We start from the raw sequence: 16,467 nt of genomic DNA, 5'->3' as shown, positions 1-16,467 counted from the left end.
CGTCTTCCTTCGTACTAACTGTAACTAACTACCTTATCTAAGGGGGTCAGGGCCGGAATAAGAAATATCGGCAAAGGGTCACGTGAACGATGTTTTTCGCGCCAAGCCCCACCAGTCCAATTCAGGACTACGGCCTTCTTCCACACTCAAGACATTTTGCGATCTTTGAATTTGCGGAATTGAATTGTTCGCATCATTCTCAAAGGCCTCTCTCCTTGCCCACACCGTCCACGAAACTCCCTTTCACACAAAATGGTAAGCTAGAAACGATTCAGACCACGCCCTCTCTCTCTCTCTCTGTCTCTCTATCGATGCACACACCGAGTTGCTGTAGCAAGTCACTCTGGAACGTTGCGTTCGAAGAATGCCGCCGACCATGGATGTATGTGTGTGTGTACGCGCGCATTCTTTTGAACTCTTGATTGAGACCTCAGCGATGCCGGCGCACACACACGACAACCATTGTTTTGGTGAAGACAACTGGCTGGAGATTCTGGCGAACTGAGATGGCAATCAACTTTGTGTGTGTAGCAACACATTTTGTCGCCTCTCTCTTCGCCAGGTCCTCCTTAGAGTCAAAAAAAGATTTGGATCATTAGTAGAAAGAAAACAACATGAACAATTTGTGCTGATGATCTCTCTTTTTTTCTCAATGATAGCCACCCAAAGGAAAGAAGCCCGCGCCCGCGCCCTTCCCTCAAGGGAAGGCCGGTTCCACGAAGAAGGCTGCCAAGGTGAGTTCTCAACCGTCTCCCAGAAGGGGTTTTTTTGTCACGCTTTGCTAACTTTCGGGTCAAGAACCCTCTCCTCGAGAAGCGACCACGAAACTTCGGCATTGGCCAGGACATCCAGCCCAAGCGCAACCTGTCGCGCATGGTGAAGTGAGTTATTCACCTGGAGAAGGAACAAAATGGGATCTTTCATACTGACGGTCTTCTGTAGGTGGCCAGAATATGTCCGTCTTCAACGCCAAAAGAAGATCCTCAACATGCGTCTCAAGGTCCCCCCTGCCATCTCCCAGTTCTCAAACACCCTCGACCGAAACACGGCCGCCCAGACGTTCAAGCTCTTGAACAAGTACCGACCTGAGAGCAAGGCTCAAAAGAAGGAGCGTCTTCACCAGGAAGCCACCGCCGTCCAAGAGGGCAAGAAGAAGGAGGATGTTTCCAAGGTATGTCTTTTTGGTTTTTTGTCACCATTATACAGCCTGCGGGCCCTGTGGGTTCGTGGAAGGGAGGTCACAAGACAGCTGACGTGTGGGTGTGTCACAACAGAAACCATATGCCGTCAAGTTCGGTCTCAACCACGTCGTCGGCCTGATCGAGTCCAAGAAGGCCTCTCTCGTCCTGATCGCCCACGACGTCGACCCCATCGAACTCGTCGTCTTCCTGCCCGCCCTGTGCCGCAAGATGGGTGTCCCCTACGCCATCGTCAAGGGCAAGGCCCGCCTCGGCACGGTCGTCCACAAGAAGACCGCCGCCGTCCTGGCTCTGACCGAGGTCAAGGGTGACGACAAGGCCGAGCTGAGCAAGCTCGTCGGCGCCGTCAACGAAGGGTACGCCAAGAAGTACGAGGAGCACCGACGACACTGGGGCGGCGGTATCATGGGTGCCAAGGCCGTGGCCAAGCAGGAGAAGAAGAGAAAGGCCATCGAGAGTGCCATCAAGATCTAAGTTTGATCAATTTTGACTGAGAGAAAAAATGGCATACCCCGATGGCAGTGTGGGGAAAAAGAGCGTGTGTTTTGTGATCTTTAGCAGAGATGGTGCCTGTGTCCCTCCATACACAACTTCCCGGGAATGATGCAGAGGCTCTGCCTGCTGTGCTTGGTGGGTGGACGGAGCGATACAATACCAATAGGGCACGCATGTTGAGTGAGAAGTGGTCTCCAACAAGCAAGGTTCGGTTATTTTATGATGTTTTCAGGGTCATCATCATTTGCCCCGTTCACCAGATCGAAGATGGGGCAAAACAAAAGGCGTGAGGACATGCCGGCAGATGCCTTCCTGGGAGGGTGGTCCGCTACATGTTACGACTCTCGACACACAAACAAAATCCCTGGACGGTTGAGTGGTCTGGGCGTTCTTTTCCCGAGGTTCATACTCTCGGGTGACTTGGGATAAAAGATTTCGTTAGCCACACTATCAAGTCAAAAATGAAATGAATGATACCAAAGTTTTCTCTAGTCAACTTTCCACTTTCCCAACTTTTCTCCCTTCTACTTCTACTGTTTCAGTTGCTACTGCTTGCCTGCAAGTTAACTCTCTCTATACTCCGCAGCGTCCCAGGGTAATTCCCTGATAATGAACGAGACAAGTCTGGTATGGGTACGAGCAAGGCGCAACAGGTATCCTGTGCTCGATTAGGCCCTCGACCATGTCCCTCGACGAAAGGTCCTCAACGCCTCAATGTTGAGCGACGAAAACAAAGGAAACAATCCTAAACAAGACAAGTGACTACCTTGTTAGGTAAGAGAAGGAGAAATGGGGAAGAGCTCTGTTTCATCACCATCATCATTTCCAAAGGTACCATATACATTACGGAGTCAGTGCACTCAAGAGAAACCCCTGCCTGACCAAACAGACCTTCCTTGCCTGCCCAGTCTTTTCGTACGTCTGTGTCTGCGACTTTCTCGCTCCCGATCTCGCCATCGTTGATCGCAAACGCAAACCTCCAGAACCCACAAGGCAGCCAAACAGTGCAGAGAGCAAAAAGTGGTATCTCGAAGGGAAAAACTTCATACAAGATTCAAAGCTGCAAGCACCTGCGTTGAAAACTCCCGAACAATGTGAGGGTTTCGTGGGCCGATACCAAGCGTCATGAAGCTGCTTTGGTCTCGACATACGCCTTGCAATCCAAAAAGACAAAGCACCTCAATATCCCAGCGCGATAAGTGCACCCCAAGACAGAGGGACACCCATCTGGCCTTCCGAACAGAAACTAAGGTCGAGCCAAACCTTGTCGTGCCTACAGTCACACGTTAGAATCCGCCGAGAAACCATCAACACAACACTCACCTTCATAGCCTCGATTCTAGCCTTGAGTTGGCTCGTAACCTCGGCTGCTCGCTTCCAGTTCTCTTCTGCACGAGGTTCCCTAGAGCCAACACTTCCAGCATCACTGGCCTCCCTACTTGCCAAGGTAGGTCGTTGAGGACTACTTCGACCACTTCCATTCGCCATATTGTTAACAGGCGGACTCATCTTCCTCCTAGCAGCCATCGGATCAAGACCACCATTCTCTTTCTCCTCGCTGGGACTGAGAGTATAGCCACTCTGGGGTCGAGGTTTGGTACCGGGCGCTCGACTACCCTGCGAGCTTGCCGCGCTTCCTGTTCTCTGTAGAGTGCTGCTCGTAGGTCTTGAAACATTTCCATTGGCTGGGTAGCGATGAATCGTCGAGTCTTCATAGATGCCGCCGCTTTCGACGCCATAGTTTGGACCATCATCCACTCGTCCGCGCGTCAAGTCTTCTCGCTCTCGACCAATGCTTTCCCGACCCAACCTGGACACTTCACGCTTGTATCGTTCACTTTCTTTCCGCACGCTTTCAACCTCAGCCTTTAGTACATCGACCTCACCTCGTGCTCGTACGAGCTGAGTCTCCTTTGCTTTGATCTGCAGCACATCTCTTGTATGGTCTTCTATTAACTGTGCGTTTTGGTTCTGCAGTTCTGAGATCTCGGCGGTCAGCTTGGCATTGCTGCTTCGGAGACTGTCGCTAAGTGCAGTTAGACGTTCTTTTTCTGCTCGTAACTCTTCTAGCTCGGCACGTTCGATAGCCGAGAGACCAGTCAGCGGAGGTGGTGCCGATGGAGGTGACAGAGGGGCCACAGCAGGTCTTGACAGCGGCCGTCCTGCAAGCCCGCCACGACCCATGCCAAACTTGGAGGGGGAAGGGGCAGCAACATCTTCATCATCTGTGCTCATAGGTGGAGACATAACGCGTCGACTAGGACTTGCCACGCCACTCGGCATGGGACCAGCTCCAGGCTTTTTGAGACCTCCAAGTTTCAGAGTTGACGGCTGTGCTAGACCAGGGCGTGCCAGACCGCCAGGCTTGGGCAGCGCTTTAGCTGTAGGCTTTGGTTGAAGAGGCGCCGAGTCTTCTACCGTTGGAGCAGCAGTCGGAGAGGGCTTCTTGGTCACTGGCTTCTTTGCACCAACAGTTGGTTTCTTTCCAGCACCAGGGGCTGACTTTGCAGGCGCAGGCGCAGGCGCAGGCTTCGGCTTCTCCTTGGCCTTGACTTCGGCGGTGTCGAAGAATTCCTTGATCTTGGCTTTGCGTATATCATCTAGCCCATCGAGGTATGGGTTCATCCCGCGCTCTCCGATGATCTTCATCAGAATGCCCAGGATCTCTGCACCTCCAGACCGGATCGCCTCATTCGACTCCGTTAGTAATTTGGTCGCCGCATCTGCAATAAGTTTCTGCTCGGCTTTTGAAGGTACGTCGCGGGTAGTCCGTAGACATCTAGAGAGGAATTTGATGGTCTCGGCCTTGACATTGGGGTTCTTGTTCGGGAGAAAGCCCAAGGTCTCTTCAAGACAATCTGATAAAGAAGTCGAAGCGAAGACTGCATCTAGAGCGGCACCGAGAGCATCTGATACTGACTGTTTCTTTTCCTTTAATCTGTCCATCATCGGAGACATGATAGACGAGCGGTATCTCGCAAATCCTCTCTTCAGACCCAGCGCTAATTTCTCCACGCAATTGGCTGCAACCGTGACGACAGCAATGTTGGCGTCTTTCATGCATTTCGCGAGAGCCCGTATTAGCTCGTCAAAGGGTGCTTCTTTGATCCTCGGAGTATTCAGACTGTCGAATAGTGTATCGAGAACTTCTTTGCGTTCTTTCCACTTGGTCGAAGCAATCATCTCATAGAAATTACCCGGTATCTTCGAGTGGACGTCGACGGGCTCTGCAAGATCAAAAGCATCGACTTCGACCTCTTCTTCTTCAGCTCCACCCTCATCTTCATCAAAGTCACCACCAGATGCTGCCGGTGCGGAAGCTTGGGCGGCTTGTTGCGCTCTCGTCAGACGTTCTTGTTTGGGTGCTGGCTCTTCTTTGACTTTTTCAAACAGTTTTTCGAGGTCTTGCTGTTGCACTGGTTTCAATTCCCCCCAAAATATGGCCTTCATGGCCTCCTTCAGCCACCGATACAGTTCAACGGTAAGATTCTGAGCCTCTGCTCGAACATTCTTATCGGCATGCCCAAACACTTTCGGCAATGCTTTTAACACAGGCTTAGGCTCGACAATTTTGACACCATAGTTGTGGAAAATAGCGGTAATGGCGTTGAGGGTTGCGGCAATGACTTTCGGTTGTTTGTGAGAGAGGGCAGGCAGGAGTTCCTCGATGACTGGGTCCGACTTGTCAAGTTCGATGTACAGGAGCAGTGCTTCGAGGGCACTCGCTTTCGCTTGCGGTCGTGTTGATAATAAGCCTTTCTCATAAATGGGCTGTAGAGTGTAATTGCGAGACTTGACCGCCGCTTGTTGGCCTCCGTACTTCAAGAAAGCACACAGTGCCCCAAGACCTTCCTGTTGAGCAGCAACATTCGAGTCTCCTGCAGCGGATTTCCACAGTGCCGGGTCTTGTAAGAAGGGTCTGAACGCGGGGTCCGACTCATCGCCAGTGAGTTCGAATTGTTTTGCAGCGGCTTCGTACCCTTCCTTCCGCACTTTCCATATCTTGTGTGCGAACCGCTCAGGCAGCGGGAGCTGAGAATAGTCTTGCTCTTGGTCGGCCATGGTGCCAGGTGAGAAGATTCGTCGGATCGAGAGGAACCTTGCAGAGGAAGGTTTCTTTCTAGTCGGACGTTTAAGAGGGCTGTCGGAATACATTAGCAAGGTGAGCGCATTCACGTAAGGCAGTAGGCAGCAGGCATCATTTAACAGCGTGGCAATAGGCAGGACAGGAATGTCAGATACCAGTGATTTAACTGGCCTTTTGTGATTAACTCACTTGCTGTTATTGTGTGTTCATTTGAGGTAGGCGCCGTCGCCGCGCAAGAGAGACGGAACAACGCAGTCACCACAGACCTTTATTCTCTCAGGGTGCGGTTGAAATTGGACAAGGTAAGCTCTGCGTATAACAACAACCTTCCAATGTCGCGAACACGAGTTGGGAACAAATTGTTGGTGGTTCACATGCAAGGAAGTGGATGGTGGAGCAGGAGTTGGTGGTGGTTGTTGGTGTCAGTGTTCGGGAAGATAAACATTGGCCTTTTTTGCATGACAACACTATGGGGGGCGCACCCAGCACCACCAAAGACCACCAAACAACAACCACAACTCCTCCTTGTTTTCAGCACGACAATCAGGACTTCAACATAGCATCGACACCTGCTCTGCTGAAGCTCTACAGAGAACAGATCAGGCTTCTGCATTTGTGGCACATTTTCTCGCAACTTCAACCTCATCCAGTGCCTCGAACCCTCAGAGAATAAACACCCCTGTTTCGCAGCCACATACACTTGCTACGTCGTAATAATCGCTTGGGCGACGTCAGCCTACCATTGCATGAGTGTTCGAGCCTTGGTCTGAGGGCGAGCAGCCCAATTCATTGAGGATGAGCCAACTCCTCACCGCTCGGCAGGCGGAAGAACTGTTAGTGACGAGAACAACAGGCTTCGAAATAATCATTGACAATTGCAGGCACAAATCTATGGTCGCTTATCTTATTTCTGTGGGCATGAACGACAGCGCTGTGGCCCTAAGACGAGAATCCAACCTGCCAGACTCATTTGACGATGCCACTGCAAAAAAATACGAGACTCTCCTCGAGAAGAAATGGACTTCGGTTGTGCGACTTCAGAAAAAGATCATGGACCTCGAGGCAAAGAATACGGCTCTCCAACACGAGATTGATACCGCGACGCCCCTCTCATCTAACCGCAAGATCGACCCAGTGACCTGGTTGCCTCGGAGTCCTGCGAGACACACTCTACAAGGACATCGATTACCAGTCACATCTGTGGCCTTCCACCCTATTTTCTCCTCCCTCGCCTCTGCCTCCGAAGACTCGACGATCAAAATATGGGACTGGGAATTAGGAGAGCTGGAGCGGACGCTCAAAGGCCATACTAAAGCAGTCTTGGACGTAGACTTTGGCGGTCCGAGAGGGGGAACACTGCTTGCAAGCTGTAGCAGCGACCTGACAATCAGATTGTGGGATCCTAGTGATGAGTACAAGAACATTCGGACGTTACCTGGACATGATCATTCGATTTCCTGCATCCGCTTCATACCTTCGGGCGCGGCCGGCGCACCTCTTTCGGGAAATACATTGGTCTCTGCGTCAAGAGATAAGACACTCCGAATATGGGATGTAACGACAGGTTATTGCCTGAAGACATTAAAGGGCCACACGGATTGGGTCAGGGCAGTGACACCCTCGATTGATGGCAGGTTTTTACTGAGTGCGGGCAACGACCAAATCCCAAGGCTCTGGGATGCGAACTCGGGCGAGGTGAAGATTACATTCCTTGGACATGAGCACGTAGTAGAGTGCGTGGCATTTGCTCCAAGTACCTCGTATGTACACTTGAGTGGTATTGCTGGCTATAAAAAGCCTCCTCCTGTGGGCAGCAGTGGAGAATTCCTGGCAACTGGAGGCCGAGACAAAATCATCAAAATCTGGGACAACAGGGGCACATGTCACAAGACTTTGGTAGGCCATGACAACTGGGTCCGAGGTCTTGTCTTTCATCCTGGTGGACGGTATCTCCTCTCAATCTCGGATGACAAGACCATCCGTTGCTGGGATCTCTCACAGGAGTGTAAATGCGTCAAAGTGGTGGACGAGTCACACCAACACTTCATCAGCAGCATCAGATGGGCGCCCGATGTTCCAGGACAGCCAATGACGAATGGAGACAGCAATGGAGTGTCGACGACCACAAAGAAGGAGGACGGTGTCGGGGGAGGGAAGATTCGGTGTGTTATTGCAACTGCCAGCGTAGACTTGAATGTTCGCGTCTTTGCTGGTTAGAACAGTGTCACGTAAGGAGAGTCGATCTCCTCGACCATGTACCATGCTCGGACTGTTGGATCACCGCGGAACAGAAGAGATAGACATGCACGAGTGTATGAGTATGAATTATGATTCTATGAATCCAGGACCGTCCTATTGAGCAATATTCTTGCTCAGGCTCGACTACGATTTCAACCTCGAAAGGTTTGGGGAATTCTCGTCCAATTTTCACCTGGTTTCACCATGGTCTGGCTCTGCGTGCGTTTACTTTCTATTTTATTTTTCTCAGGAAATTGTCCTTCGGCTTAAGGTCCGCGGTTCGTAAAATGGCAGGCCAACGATGCTGGTTGAAACAGGTCGCACTCGCAATTCTAAGGCCTCGATGTGGTTCAGCCAAACAACTCTTCCCGTCGGCACGACCATAATTCAACAGATCCGCTGGTCAAGAACGCGACAACAATACCTGTCAATACTCACTGATCTTCTGACGTCTACGAGGGGTGGAAAGCAATATGTGTGTGAAAGTGTCTGTAGTGGCAGCACTTCGAAGCTCTCCAACAACTGTATCAACACATTCTCTCAACCGTGTCTCCTAGCAACAAAATCCATGGAATCGCCAGCGTACTGTCAGAAATCCAAGCAACTTGATCATTTCTGCCACTTGGAGATCGGATTCTTTGTGTGTTTGCCAGTCCCGTCTGTAATGGGGGGCATTTCAACTCGCTGCCATCTCAACCAATTCCAAACCCGACCAACCTTGAAGCAATCATTCTGAGGCCTTATGGTTCGACGATGGCACATTCAAGACCCAGTCGTTCGCAGTTTCATGAACTCGCTCCACCTCGTCATACTTGAAGGAGGCTCGCTCTTTGTCCACTCTGCATTCCTGCTGATATTGTTTCGGGTGCACGGTGATTAAGACCGCATTTTCCCGCGTCAGGCCCAGCAAAGAACAAAGGAACTCAACTGGACCTGCTCCAGCCTCGCATCTGAATGTTCGTCATGGCTCAATCTGCAACAAGGAAGTCAGACCAGGGAGAGAAAGCACCTCCATGGGAGGTGGACCGAGGATGGTGAGTTATAAGTTCCCTCTACAAAGGCCAGTGATCCTGCTCTCGTTTATTCGTTGGCCTGAACAATCCAGGAATCTGGATGGCCATGATCAAAGAATTCCTTTCACTGTGCTATGACTTCCATTACCACCGGACCTCCTCCTGCCCCAGCGTGGTATCGCCGTCTACCGAAGCCGCCGAATGAGCATAACCCTTCATTGCACCGCGCCTCGTTGCTATCGCAACACCATATCTTTCGCGATCGGCCTGCTAATTATGATGCAGGAGAAGATTGTTCTCGAAGGACTCCATCATCAGTTGCAGAGAGACTTCCTCCCATAGATGGAACCGATGTGGTAGATCGCAGACCCAAATCAAATGCCAGTTCTAGATCTGCTTCGCCCTCCAAACGTGCTGGCTCTTTGGATATGGCAGATGACAAACCTCAATCCGAGGCAACAGCCAACGGACCTAATACCAGAGAACATTTATGCTTGTGTCCATCGGAGCCAAAGATCCCAAGACCACGGAACTGTGAGCATGCTCCCATCCCCATCTGCATCGGTCGTATTCAGTGTTGATTCAGTGGCTGATCTGAGATGTGATAGCGTTCATGTTGTTCCGCCAGCATCGACAGTCCAGCATTATGGCACAAAATCCAGGACTGCCTATTCCGGACGTGTCAAAGATTATTGGTGAACAATGGAGAGGTCTGTCGTCGGAGGCTAAAGAGGAATGGAATATGCTTGCGGAAGTGGGTTAAAGAGAACTATGTACTCGAACAAAGCCTTTTGTCACTAACTTGCTTCTCTTTAGGAAGAGAAAGCCCGTCATCAGCAACAGTATCCCGGCTATCGTTATCAACCTCGTCGGAACGGCAAAGTCAGCAATCAACCCTCGATATCTGGTCCTTCTGCCGCTGAGCCACAAGATCCTTGCAGCAAGTGCGGTGGTAAACCAATGAGTTACTACAACAATTTGAGTCCTTTATATACTCCACCAACTTCTACCGAGCAGCAAGCCATGGCGATACAGGTTCCGGCGAAGCGCAGCTACGTCGTTAGCAACCCACCTCCTCAACGAATGCCACCAGCATCCCCTCAGCATATCGGCCAACAGAAAGCATTTGTCGAAGCCTATCCCTACCAGCGAGTCGACCCTCGATTGGTCTATGCGGTGCCAACGGCTCAGCCACTCCCAACTCCCCCATCTTCAGACACACAGGATGCAAAGAGAAGGCGCTTCAACAGCAATGGTGTTTATATTCCCGCTCGAGAATCATATCACGAAGCACAGTATGGTTATGCTCAATCACCGGTCCACCACAGCGCATACAGCCGTCCTGAGGTTGTGCAGGTGCACCCATCACAGGTACCTCTTCAGCATGTCCAACAAGTAGCGAAACCTACCATCGTCTCTCCTCCACGAGCAGTATATCCTCGCCCTCCGCAGCTTCAGCCTGTTCGACCGCCTCATCCACATCAACGAACAAGATCGAGTATTGCTTTGCCACCAATTGAAACGATGGTATCTCAGACGCCGATAAAATCACCATCCGTCCACTCTCAAGGTTCCGGAGTTGAAGCAATGATCATGTCCATTCCAGTCCTCAACAAAATCAAGGTTCTTTCTCAGATATCTGCTCCTTTGCCTCCTCCGGGTCCACTCTCTCCGAAGCCCGAAGTCCGTGGTGCCATCATAGCGATTGAAGGCATGGATCCCGCGACTGTCAATAGCATGATGAATTCGCTAGCGGAACAACTTGAAAAAGAAGGGAAATTTGCCGTCAGAATATTTGGGGGACCAGTACCAGCACCATTCCGCACCGAGCGAGACGCGTCCGATGCGCCAACCCGAACAATGACCACTGAAATGTACTTGAGCATGCTCAGCGAGTGGCACCAAATCAGCAAGGAAATGGTTGAGTATATCAGTACAAGACCAGGAGAGATTGAACTAGGTCGTCATCCTAGACCCAGTTTGTCTTTCTCGTCTCATGACACCTCGCAAACGAACCCTCGTCATCTTATGGAGAAGAGAGAGGAACATGAGACACCGGAAAATGGCGTTCATAGCCTGGATGGCAAGGCCAACACCGCTCCCAACTCGGTCGTCTTCAGCCCCAAGACCATGGACAAAGCAGCTGACCTTTCGATACGATCTCCCTCATGCAAAGGTCGCAGCCAAAGCATACCGGGCACAGGCGGGTCCAGTATTGGACCATCGCCAATCAAATTTCCACGACCACCAATCTCAACCCGTATTCCTCCAGCTCCTGCAACCCCGCCACCTACTACGAAGCCATCCTCCAGAATCCCACCACCGCCACCATCACGGACTCACCAACCAACGTCTGTCGTGTCTGACCCAGACCGAGTACCATTCCCACGTCTCGGCGGCGGCAGCAGCAACGCAATCCCCATCGCCCTCGTGCCACACTTCCAACTGACCACCGTTGATGCCTCGTCGATCACCATGCCCATCAGCGATGGCTTCTCACCACCGGGGCACTGGCAGTGGTTTGCCACTCTCTGGCGCGGAAGTATCGGCCCAGACATCACGGTTGTGGTCAAGGGTGTCGACGATGAAATCGATGCGGTTGAACCAACAAGCAGGACATCTGTTGGTGGCGGTGTCGCCAATACTCCCATGGCCGCGCGCGAGAGAAATTCGTCAAGCTCGGCGGCAGGACACTCTGGCGTGGAGATCAGATTGAACGACTGTCGTGCCGTTATCGTCAAGACCGCCATCATTGGCATGTCGACTAGAACAAGGAGCGCATCTTTGGCTACTGTGGGAGAGGAGAATGGTGCCGCCGGTGGATCAGTGGTGACTCAAGGAGAGAATCACACGTCGGGTTCGATGTCGGGTCCAGCCAGCGCGGCACATCAGGCCAAGGAGCTGGAGAATTGGGAAAAAGCGAAGCGTAGAGTCGGATTTGAGGTTGAAGAGTTTTTGCGACGATAGATCTAGGGGGAAACTCCTTTTTGAAATGGGATTCTTTCGCGCCATGGGCGCCAGCGGGCATTGTTCCAAGAACACAAATTGTTGCACAGACCTTGGGTGTTGATTCATTGGCATGAATAGCTAAAGTTTCATTTTGGAGAGCGGTCATATCTGTGGTTGAGCATAGCACTGCCTAAAAGGGGGTGATATAGAAGAGTAAATGGACTTGTTTGGAATACACGATGTTCTAAATCCTGATGGCGTGAGTGCGTATCGGTATCAAGCTGTGTCTGACTATTTTGACAGTGTTGGCCCCTTGGCATCATCATCATCATCATCATCATCAGCATAATCATTTTATTGTTAAATTATTTAGAAAAGAACGCTTTTGATTATTCTGGTTAATGACAATCTAAACCTGTCGAAAAAGGAACGGAACAAGGAATTACTTCCACTTCTACTACTACTGCCATCTCGGGAATCTATCTAGACACGCTTATACTCGCTTTCTATGAAAATGAGAACTTTTTCCCCAAAGGCATCCAACTTACTCGATGCCCGAGTACGCAGAAATATGACAACAAACCAAAACACAAAACATCGTGAATCGTGAGTGTGAGAAGCTCCTAAGAGCTTCATACACCATGAGCCGTGCACCGTGGAAACGCCCATCAACACCCTGGCCATGATACTAACCCGTCACATTCCACCTTCCCAGATCACACCCGCACGTACATCACCTACCAACACCACCTCCTCAGACCTCACTCTGAGGTTTCAAGAGCGTAGAAAACCTTCTCTCCCGGTGATTTGACCGACAACTGACCGGTGAACTTTCTGAAAATCCTTCAACCACAAAGTGTCAATGTCAAATCCACGGTTTCCGCACAATCCCTCTGTTGACCCCAGTCGTTCCAGACGTTGTACGCCGTCTTGCAAAATTGTTCCCCGGGCCGACAGACCACGGCCTGACAGATGCCGTCCTGGACGCTGGGCACCAGTGACATTCCTTCGTCGACGAAGGCGTGCTTGACCCCCACCCGGCCCACGTAAGCCCCGTAGCCGTCCCTGTCGCCGACGATGTCCTCGCCGGCCGCGTTCCCGGCCTCCTCGTCGAGCCAACCGACCTTGCCGGCGTCAATCATGCTCAAATCCCACCAGGTGCGTTTGGCTTCGGGGATCCAGGCGTACTCGAACTGGACGGGAGCCTGGTTGGACACGTCGGTCCTCCAGATCTTCCAACTGACACCGGTGTTGGGATCGTGGGAAAAGGGGTGAGAGACCGTCTGACCGGGCGCGATCGACGACGTTATCTCTTCTGGAGGAACTCCATCAGAGTCCACGCCGCTCGTACCGTGGACAATGTTGCTCATGACGCCAAAGGGGCACTTGTTGATGACGTAGGCCGTCCCTTGTGCCGCGTCATTGCCGTTGTCATGAGTGTTCTTGTTGTTGTTGTCGTTGCCCTCGTCGTTCGGAACCGATGTTGGTTTCGGGCCATATGAGGTGTCAAATGATTTACTGGAAGGACGACTGATGTCCGACAAAGACGAAGTAGCAGCAGCAGCCGCGGGGCTCCAAGTATATTCACCATGATGAAAAGGATGATCACGAGGAGGGCCACGAGGGTGATCATCCCAAGTCCTCTTTGCCACCATCGGCACTATCGTCTTCGAACCTGTCGGCTTCGGGCCTATAGGAGGCTCGACGACAGTGACAATCACCATCACGAGCGTTTTAGATGTGGGTGGAGGTGGAGGGTGGAGCCCGGTCACCGTCGTCGTCACTGTTATGATCTTGTCGGGCAAATGCGAAGGCTCAGCCACCATCAAAGTCGTCAACATCGTGTCGTCGGGTGAAGAAGAACGACGCGCGAGGGCGGGAGTGGCCGAGGATGATACGGCCACAGGCTCAAAACCAGTAGTAACTGGCACTGATGACACAGCCATGGTGGTTTCTTCGCCCGAGGTACCAGAAGGTGAAGGTGTGATCGTCTTGGTGACCTTGACGGTCTTGATGCGACTGTCGCCAGAAGATGATGACTCAGAAGAAGAAGACTTGGTGACAGTGACGGTCTCGGTGCCACGGTGGCCAGGAAATGAACCAAAAGGGGGCTCCGTGTCATAACGCGAAGAAGAAGAAGTGGTCCCATCTGTAGGTGCAGGGTAAAGAAAAATGACCGTCGAGGTCGAGTCGTAAGGAGGATGAGGGATGGTGACGGTCGCCGTGGTCCAGACATAGGTGATTTCAGGGAGACAACCGGAGGACGTATCAATCGCCAGAGTTTTCTCGACAGGGGCAGCTGTATACAGGGTTAAAAAAGGAAACACAGTCAGTAATGACTCGATTTGTACTTGAAAGAAGTACTGGTAAAACCAAAAAAACAAAATCCAAGAAGGAAAGGAGAGAGTAGAAGTGAGTGAACGAAAAGGGGTCATACCTAGACACGGTGGAATAAACTTGGCGAGGGCAGCCATGATGACAAGACATCTCGGAAGGAGAATCTTGGCCATCTTGAACACTGAGAGAGGGAGATGTTCACAGATAGGCTGTGCAGGTTGATGAGAGAGAAGTGATCTCGAGGGAACACAACAAAAGCCTGTCGAGGATGTAAATGCGCTTGAAGATACCTTGAATATCTCAGAGGAAACGGTGAGAAAAACTACACGGCAAACAAGTAGATAACTCTCGAGATGGAAATCAGCTGCGTGACCACAGACGATACTTATGTAGTATTTCTAATTTCCCTCAACAGATCATGGTTATGATTTTGATTTTTTTTCTTTCCATCTTTCAGTTTGCTGGGGTTTTTCGATTCATGCCTGATGATATCGGGTCAGGGACGTCCAAAAAGAAGTCTCGACCATAGGCTGAACAAAACAACTTTGACTCCACCCAGCCCACGCTGTGATGAACGATAAAAAAGGTTCATGTGCTCTGATGGAGTAACATGCGATATGCGAGTGGAAACCAATAGCGGAGATCGATCTGCATTATTGAGTGCAGCCTCGTTCGACCCGGCCTCGTCAAAGGTATCACAACATGTACCAAGCTGTCATTGTGTTGACGGTGGAGATTTTTGAATGGAACCGACTTTGCAGCTTGGAAAGGCTGAACTCTAAGCTGCGAGGCTTGAGAAGGCATACGAGATGGAAAAATCAACGGTTCCCCGAAGCCTTGTCCGCAATACCTTGCTGTGTCGATTGAATCGTGGAGAATGTTTCTCAATGAGATACAACTCAAGTGCTGCCTGAATGAGCTCGACCTTACGATTTTTTCCGCCCCAACAAACCAGGAATCTCTGAAGATTAGAGGTGGCTGTTGAGGAGGCTTCAGAGACCCAGGAGGATCTTCAAACAAGCACCGGCTGGAAAGTCAGAGTTGACGCCACAAATCTGGGGCGACCTCTCTCCATCGACGCATGCAAACGTACCAAACGATAGTTCACATGTGAGCCAGTATCGAGATGGAACCTTGACAGCGGGATGGAGGAAGAGGATCACCCTAAAACTCATCGGGGCTGCGACTGTTGCCCCAGACCTTATCGAAGGGAAAAGACTGGCCTGCAGTGTGAAACTCTGGCGATGGTGCGTCCCACTAGAGCCGTATCTTAAGAAACCTTTTTTTTGCCATCTGCAAAGTGTACCTTGCAGCATGAACGGACTTGGTTGGATATATCGCTTGCGTCTCCACGGATTGCAGATCTTCTCAGGTCTCACATCCAGGATGGCAATCCAAAGTGCGATGAAGAGTCCACAACTGATCCGTCAAACCAGTTGGTCCATTGCAAGTTGCTAGCAGGGTCCATGTTGAACTGATCAAGTTCAAACTGTGGGTCGAAATCAACCATCCCATATAGGGCGCTGTCATTGTCATCCGGCCCGACGCTACCGATTGACAGAGACGGCATCTCCTTCCGTTGCTGAGTTTGCGCCTCGAGGAACCCCAGCTGAACTAGCCGTCGCCTAGGACGAGAAAATGTTGTCCACAGCCTTCGGGCAGACTCGGAAGTCCCGCAGTAGTTGTCGATGAGATCCATTCCCTTGCGCAACTCGGTTGAATCGGTGAGTAGTGCTGGAATACCAATCATGCTCTTGCGATTCTCAGCATCGAAGGCAGCCGCGAGAAAGAGAACTGCTAGGGCAGATGACAAGAAATGATGTAATATTACTTGCCGCTTCCTGTACAACGCGGGATTTTGAGACATGCAGTATATAACATTGATAGATTTCGTGGCCACAGTAACAGATTCACTGACCAGAGACAAAGAATTCTGAGCGGCGTCGCGGTACATTAGGATTGGACGGAGTACCAGTATCCGAATCTGGTTGGATCTCAAATACATAAGTGTCTTGAGGTATACACCTATGTCGTCATCATCGGGCGTGGTGAAGAAGGTCTCGTCTGACTCGATAGTTGATGTGTCAAAGCGGACATCTAGTTCTAACTCGAGATGCCACTGCTCAAGTCGACAACGAAGAGCTTCGAC

At 51.1% G+C, this 16,467-nt stretch overlaps 4 protein-coding genes across 5 annotated transcripts; 3 read left to right on the top strand and 1 right to left on the bottom strand.

Moving 5' to 3' along the window:
• Positions 1-181: 181 nt before the first annotated feature.
• On the top strand, positions 182-2,190 carry PV06_03565. 2 transcript variants are annotated; one of them, XM_016404368.1, is made up of 5 exons: positions 182-255; positions 660-734; positions 799-881; positions 943-1,171; positions 1,275-2,190. In XM_016404368.1, the coding sequence occupies exons 1-5, from the start codon at positions 253-255 to the stop codon at positions 1,671-1,673; spliced, it is 789 nt and encodes a 262-aa protein (XP_016265373.1). In that variant the 5' UTR covers positions 182-252; the 3' UTR covers positions 1,674-2,190. The 2 variants fall into 2 exon arrangements, with proteins under 2 accessions (XP_016265373.1, XP_016265374.1); XM_016404369.1 differs by having other exon boundaries at positions 182-734.
• Positions 2,191-2,508: 318 nt separating this feature from the next.
• Positions 2,509-6,163, bottom strand: PV06_03564 (uncharacterized protein). The gene is made up of 3 exons (XM_016404367.1): positions 5,971-6,163; positions 3,018-5,835; positions 2,509-2,967 (listed from the first exon to the last, which is right to left on the bottom strand). Exons 2-3 carry the CDS (start codon positions 5,754-5,756, stop codon positions 2,941-2,943), a joined length of 2,766 nt encoding a protein of 921 aa, XP_016265372.1. The 5' UTR covers positions 5,757-5,835; positions 5,971-6,163; the 3' UTR covers positions 2,509-2,940.
• Positions 6,164-6,285: 122 nt separating this feature from the next.
• Positions 6,286-8,126, top strand: PV06_03563 (nuclear distribution protein PAC1). Its single transcript, XM_016404366.1, has 2 exons — positions 6,286-6,614; positions 6,663-8,126. The coding sequence occupies exons 1-2, from the start codon at positions 6,577-6,579 to the stop codon at positions 7,996-7,998; spliced, it is 1,374 nt and encodes a 457-aa protein (XP_016265371.1). The 5' UTR covers positions 6,286-6,576; the 3' UTR covers positions 7,999-8,126.
• Positions 8,127-9,166: 1,040 nt separating this feature from the next.
• On the top strand, positions 9,167-11,999 carry PV06_03562 (uncharacterized protein; the record flags this gene model as incomplete). The annotated part of the gene is made up of 3 exons (XM_016404365.1): positions 9,167-9,566; positions 9,641-9,786; positions 9,849-11,999. 3 exons carry the CDS (start codon positions 9,167-9,169, stop codon positions 11,997-11,999), a joined length of 2,697 nt encoding a protein of 898 aa, XP_016265370.1.
• Positions 12,000-16,467: the final 4,468 nt, after the last annotated feature.

Source organism: Exophiala oligosperma (genome assembly GCF_000835515.1).
Source record: "Exophiala oligosperma strain CBS 72588 unplaced genomic scaffold supercont1.3, whole genome shotgun sequence".
In the NCBI taxonomy this organism is placed as follows: domain Eukaryota; kingdom Fungi; phylum Ascomycota; class Eurotiomycetes; order Chaetothyriales; family Herpotrichiellaceae; genus Exophiala; species Exophiala oligosperma.
Note: the sequence above shows the minus strand (reverse complement) of the source record. Positions and strands in the feature narration are given on the sequence as shown.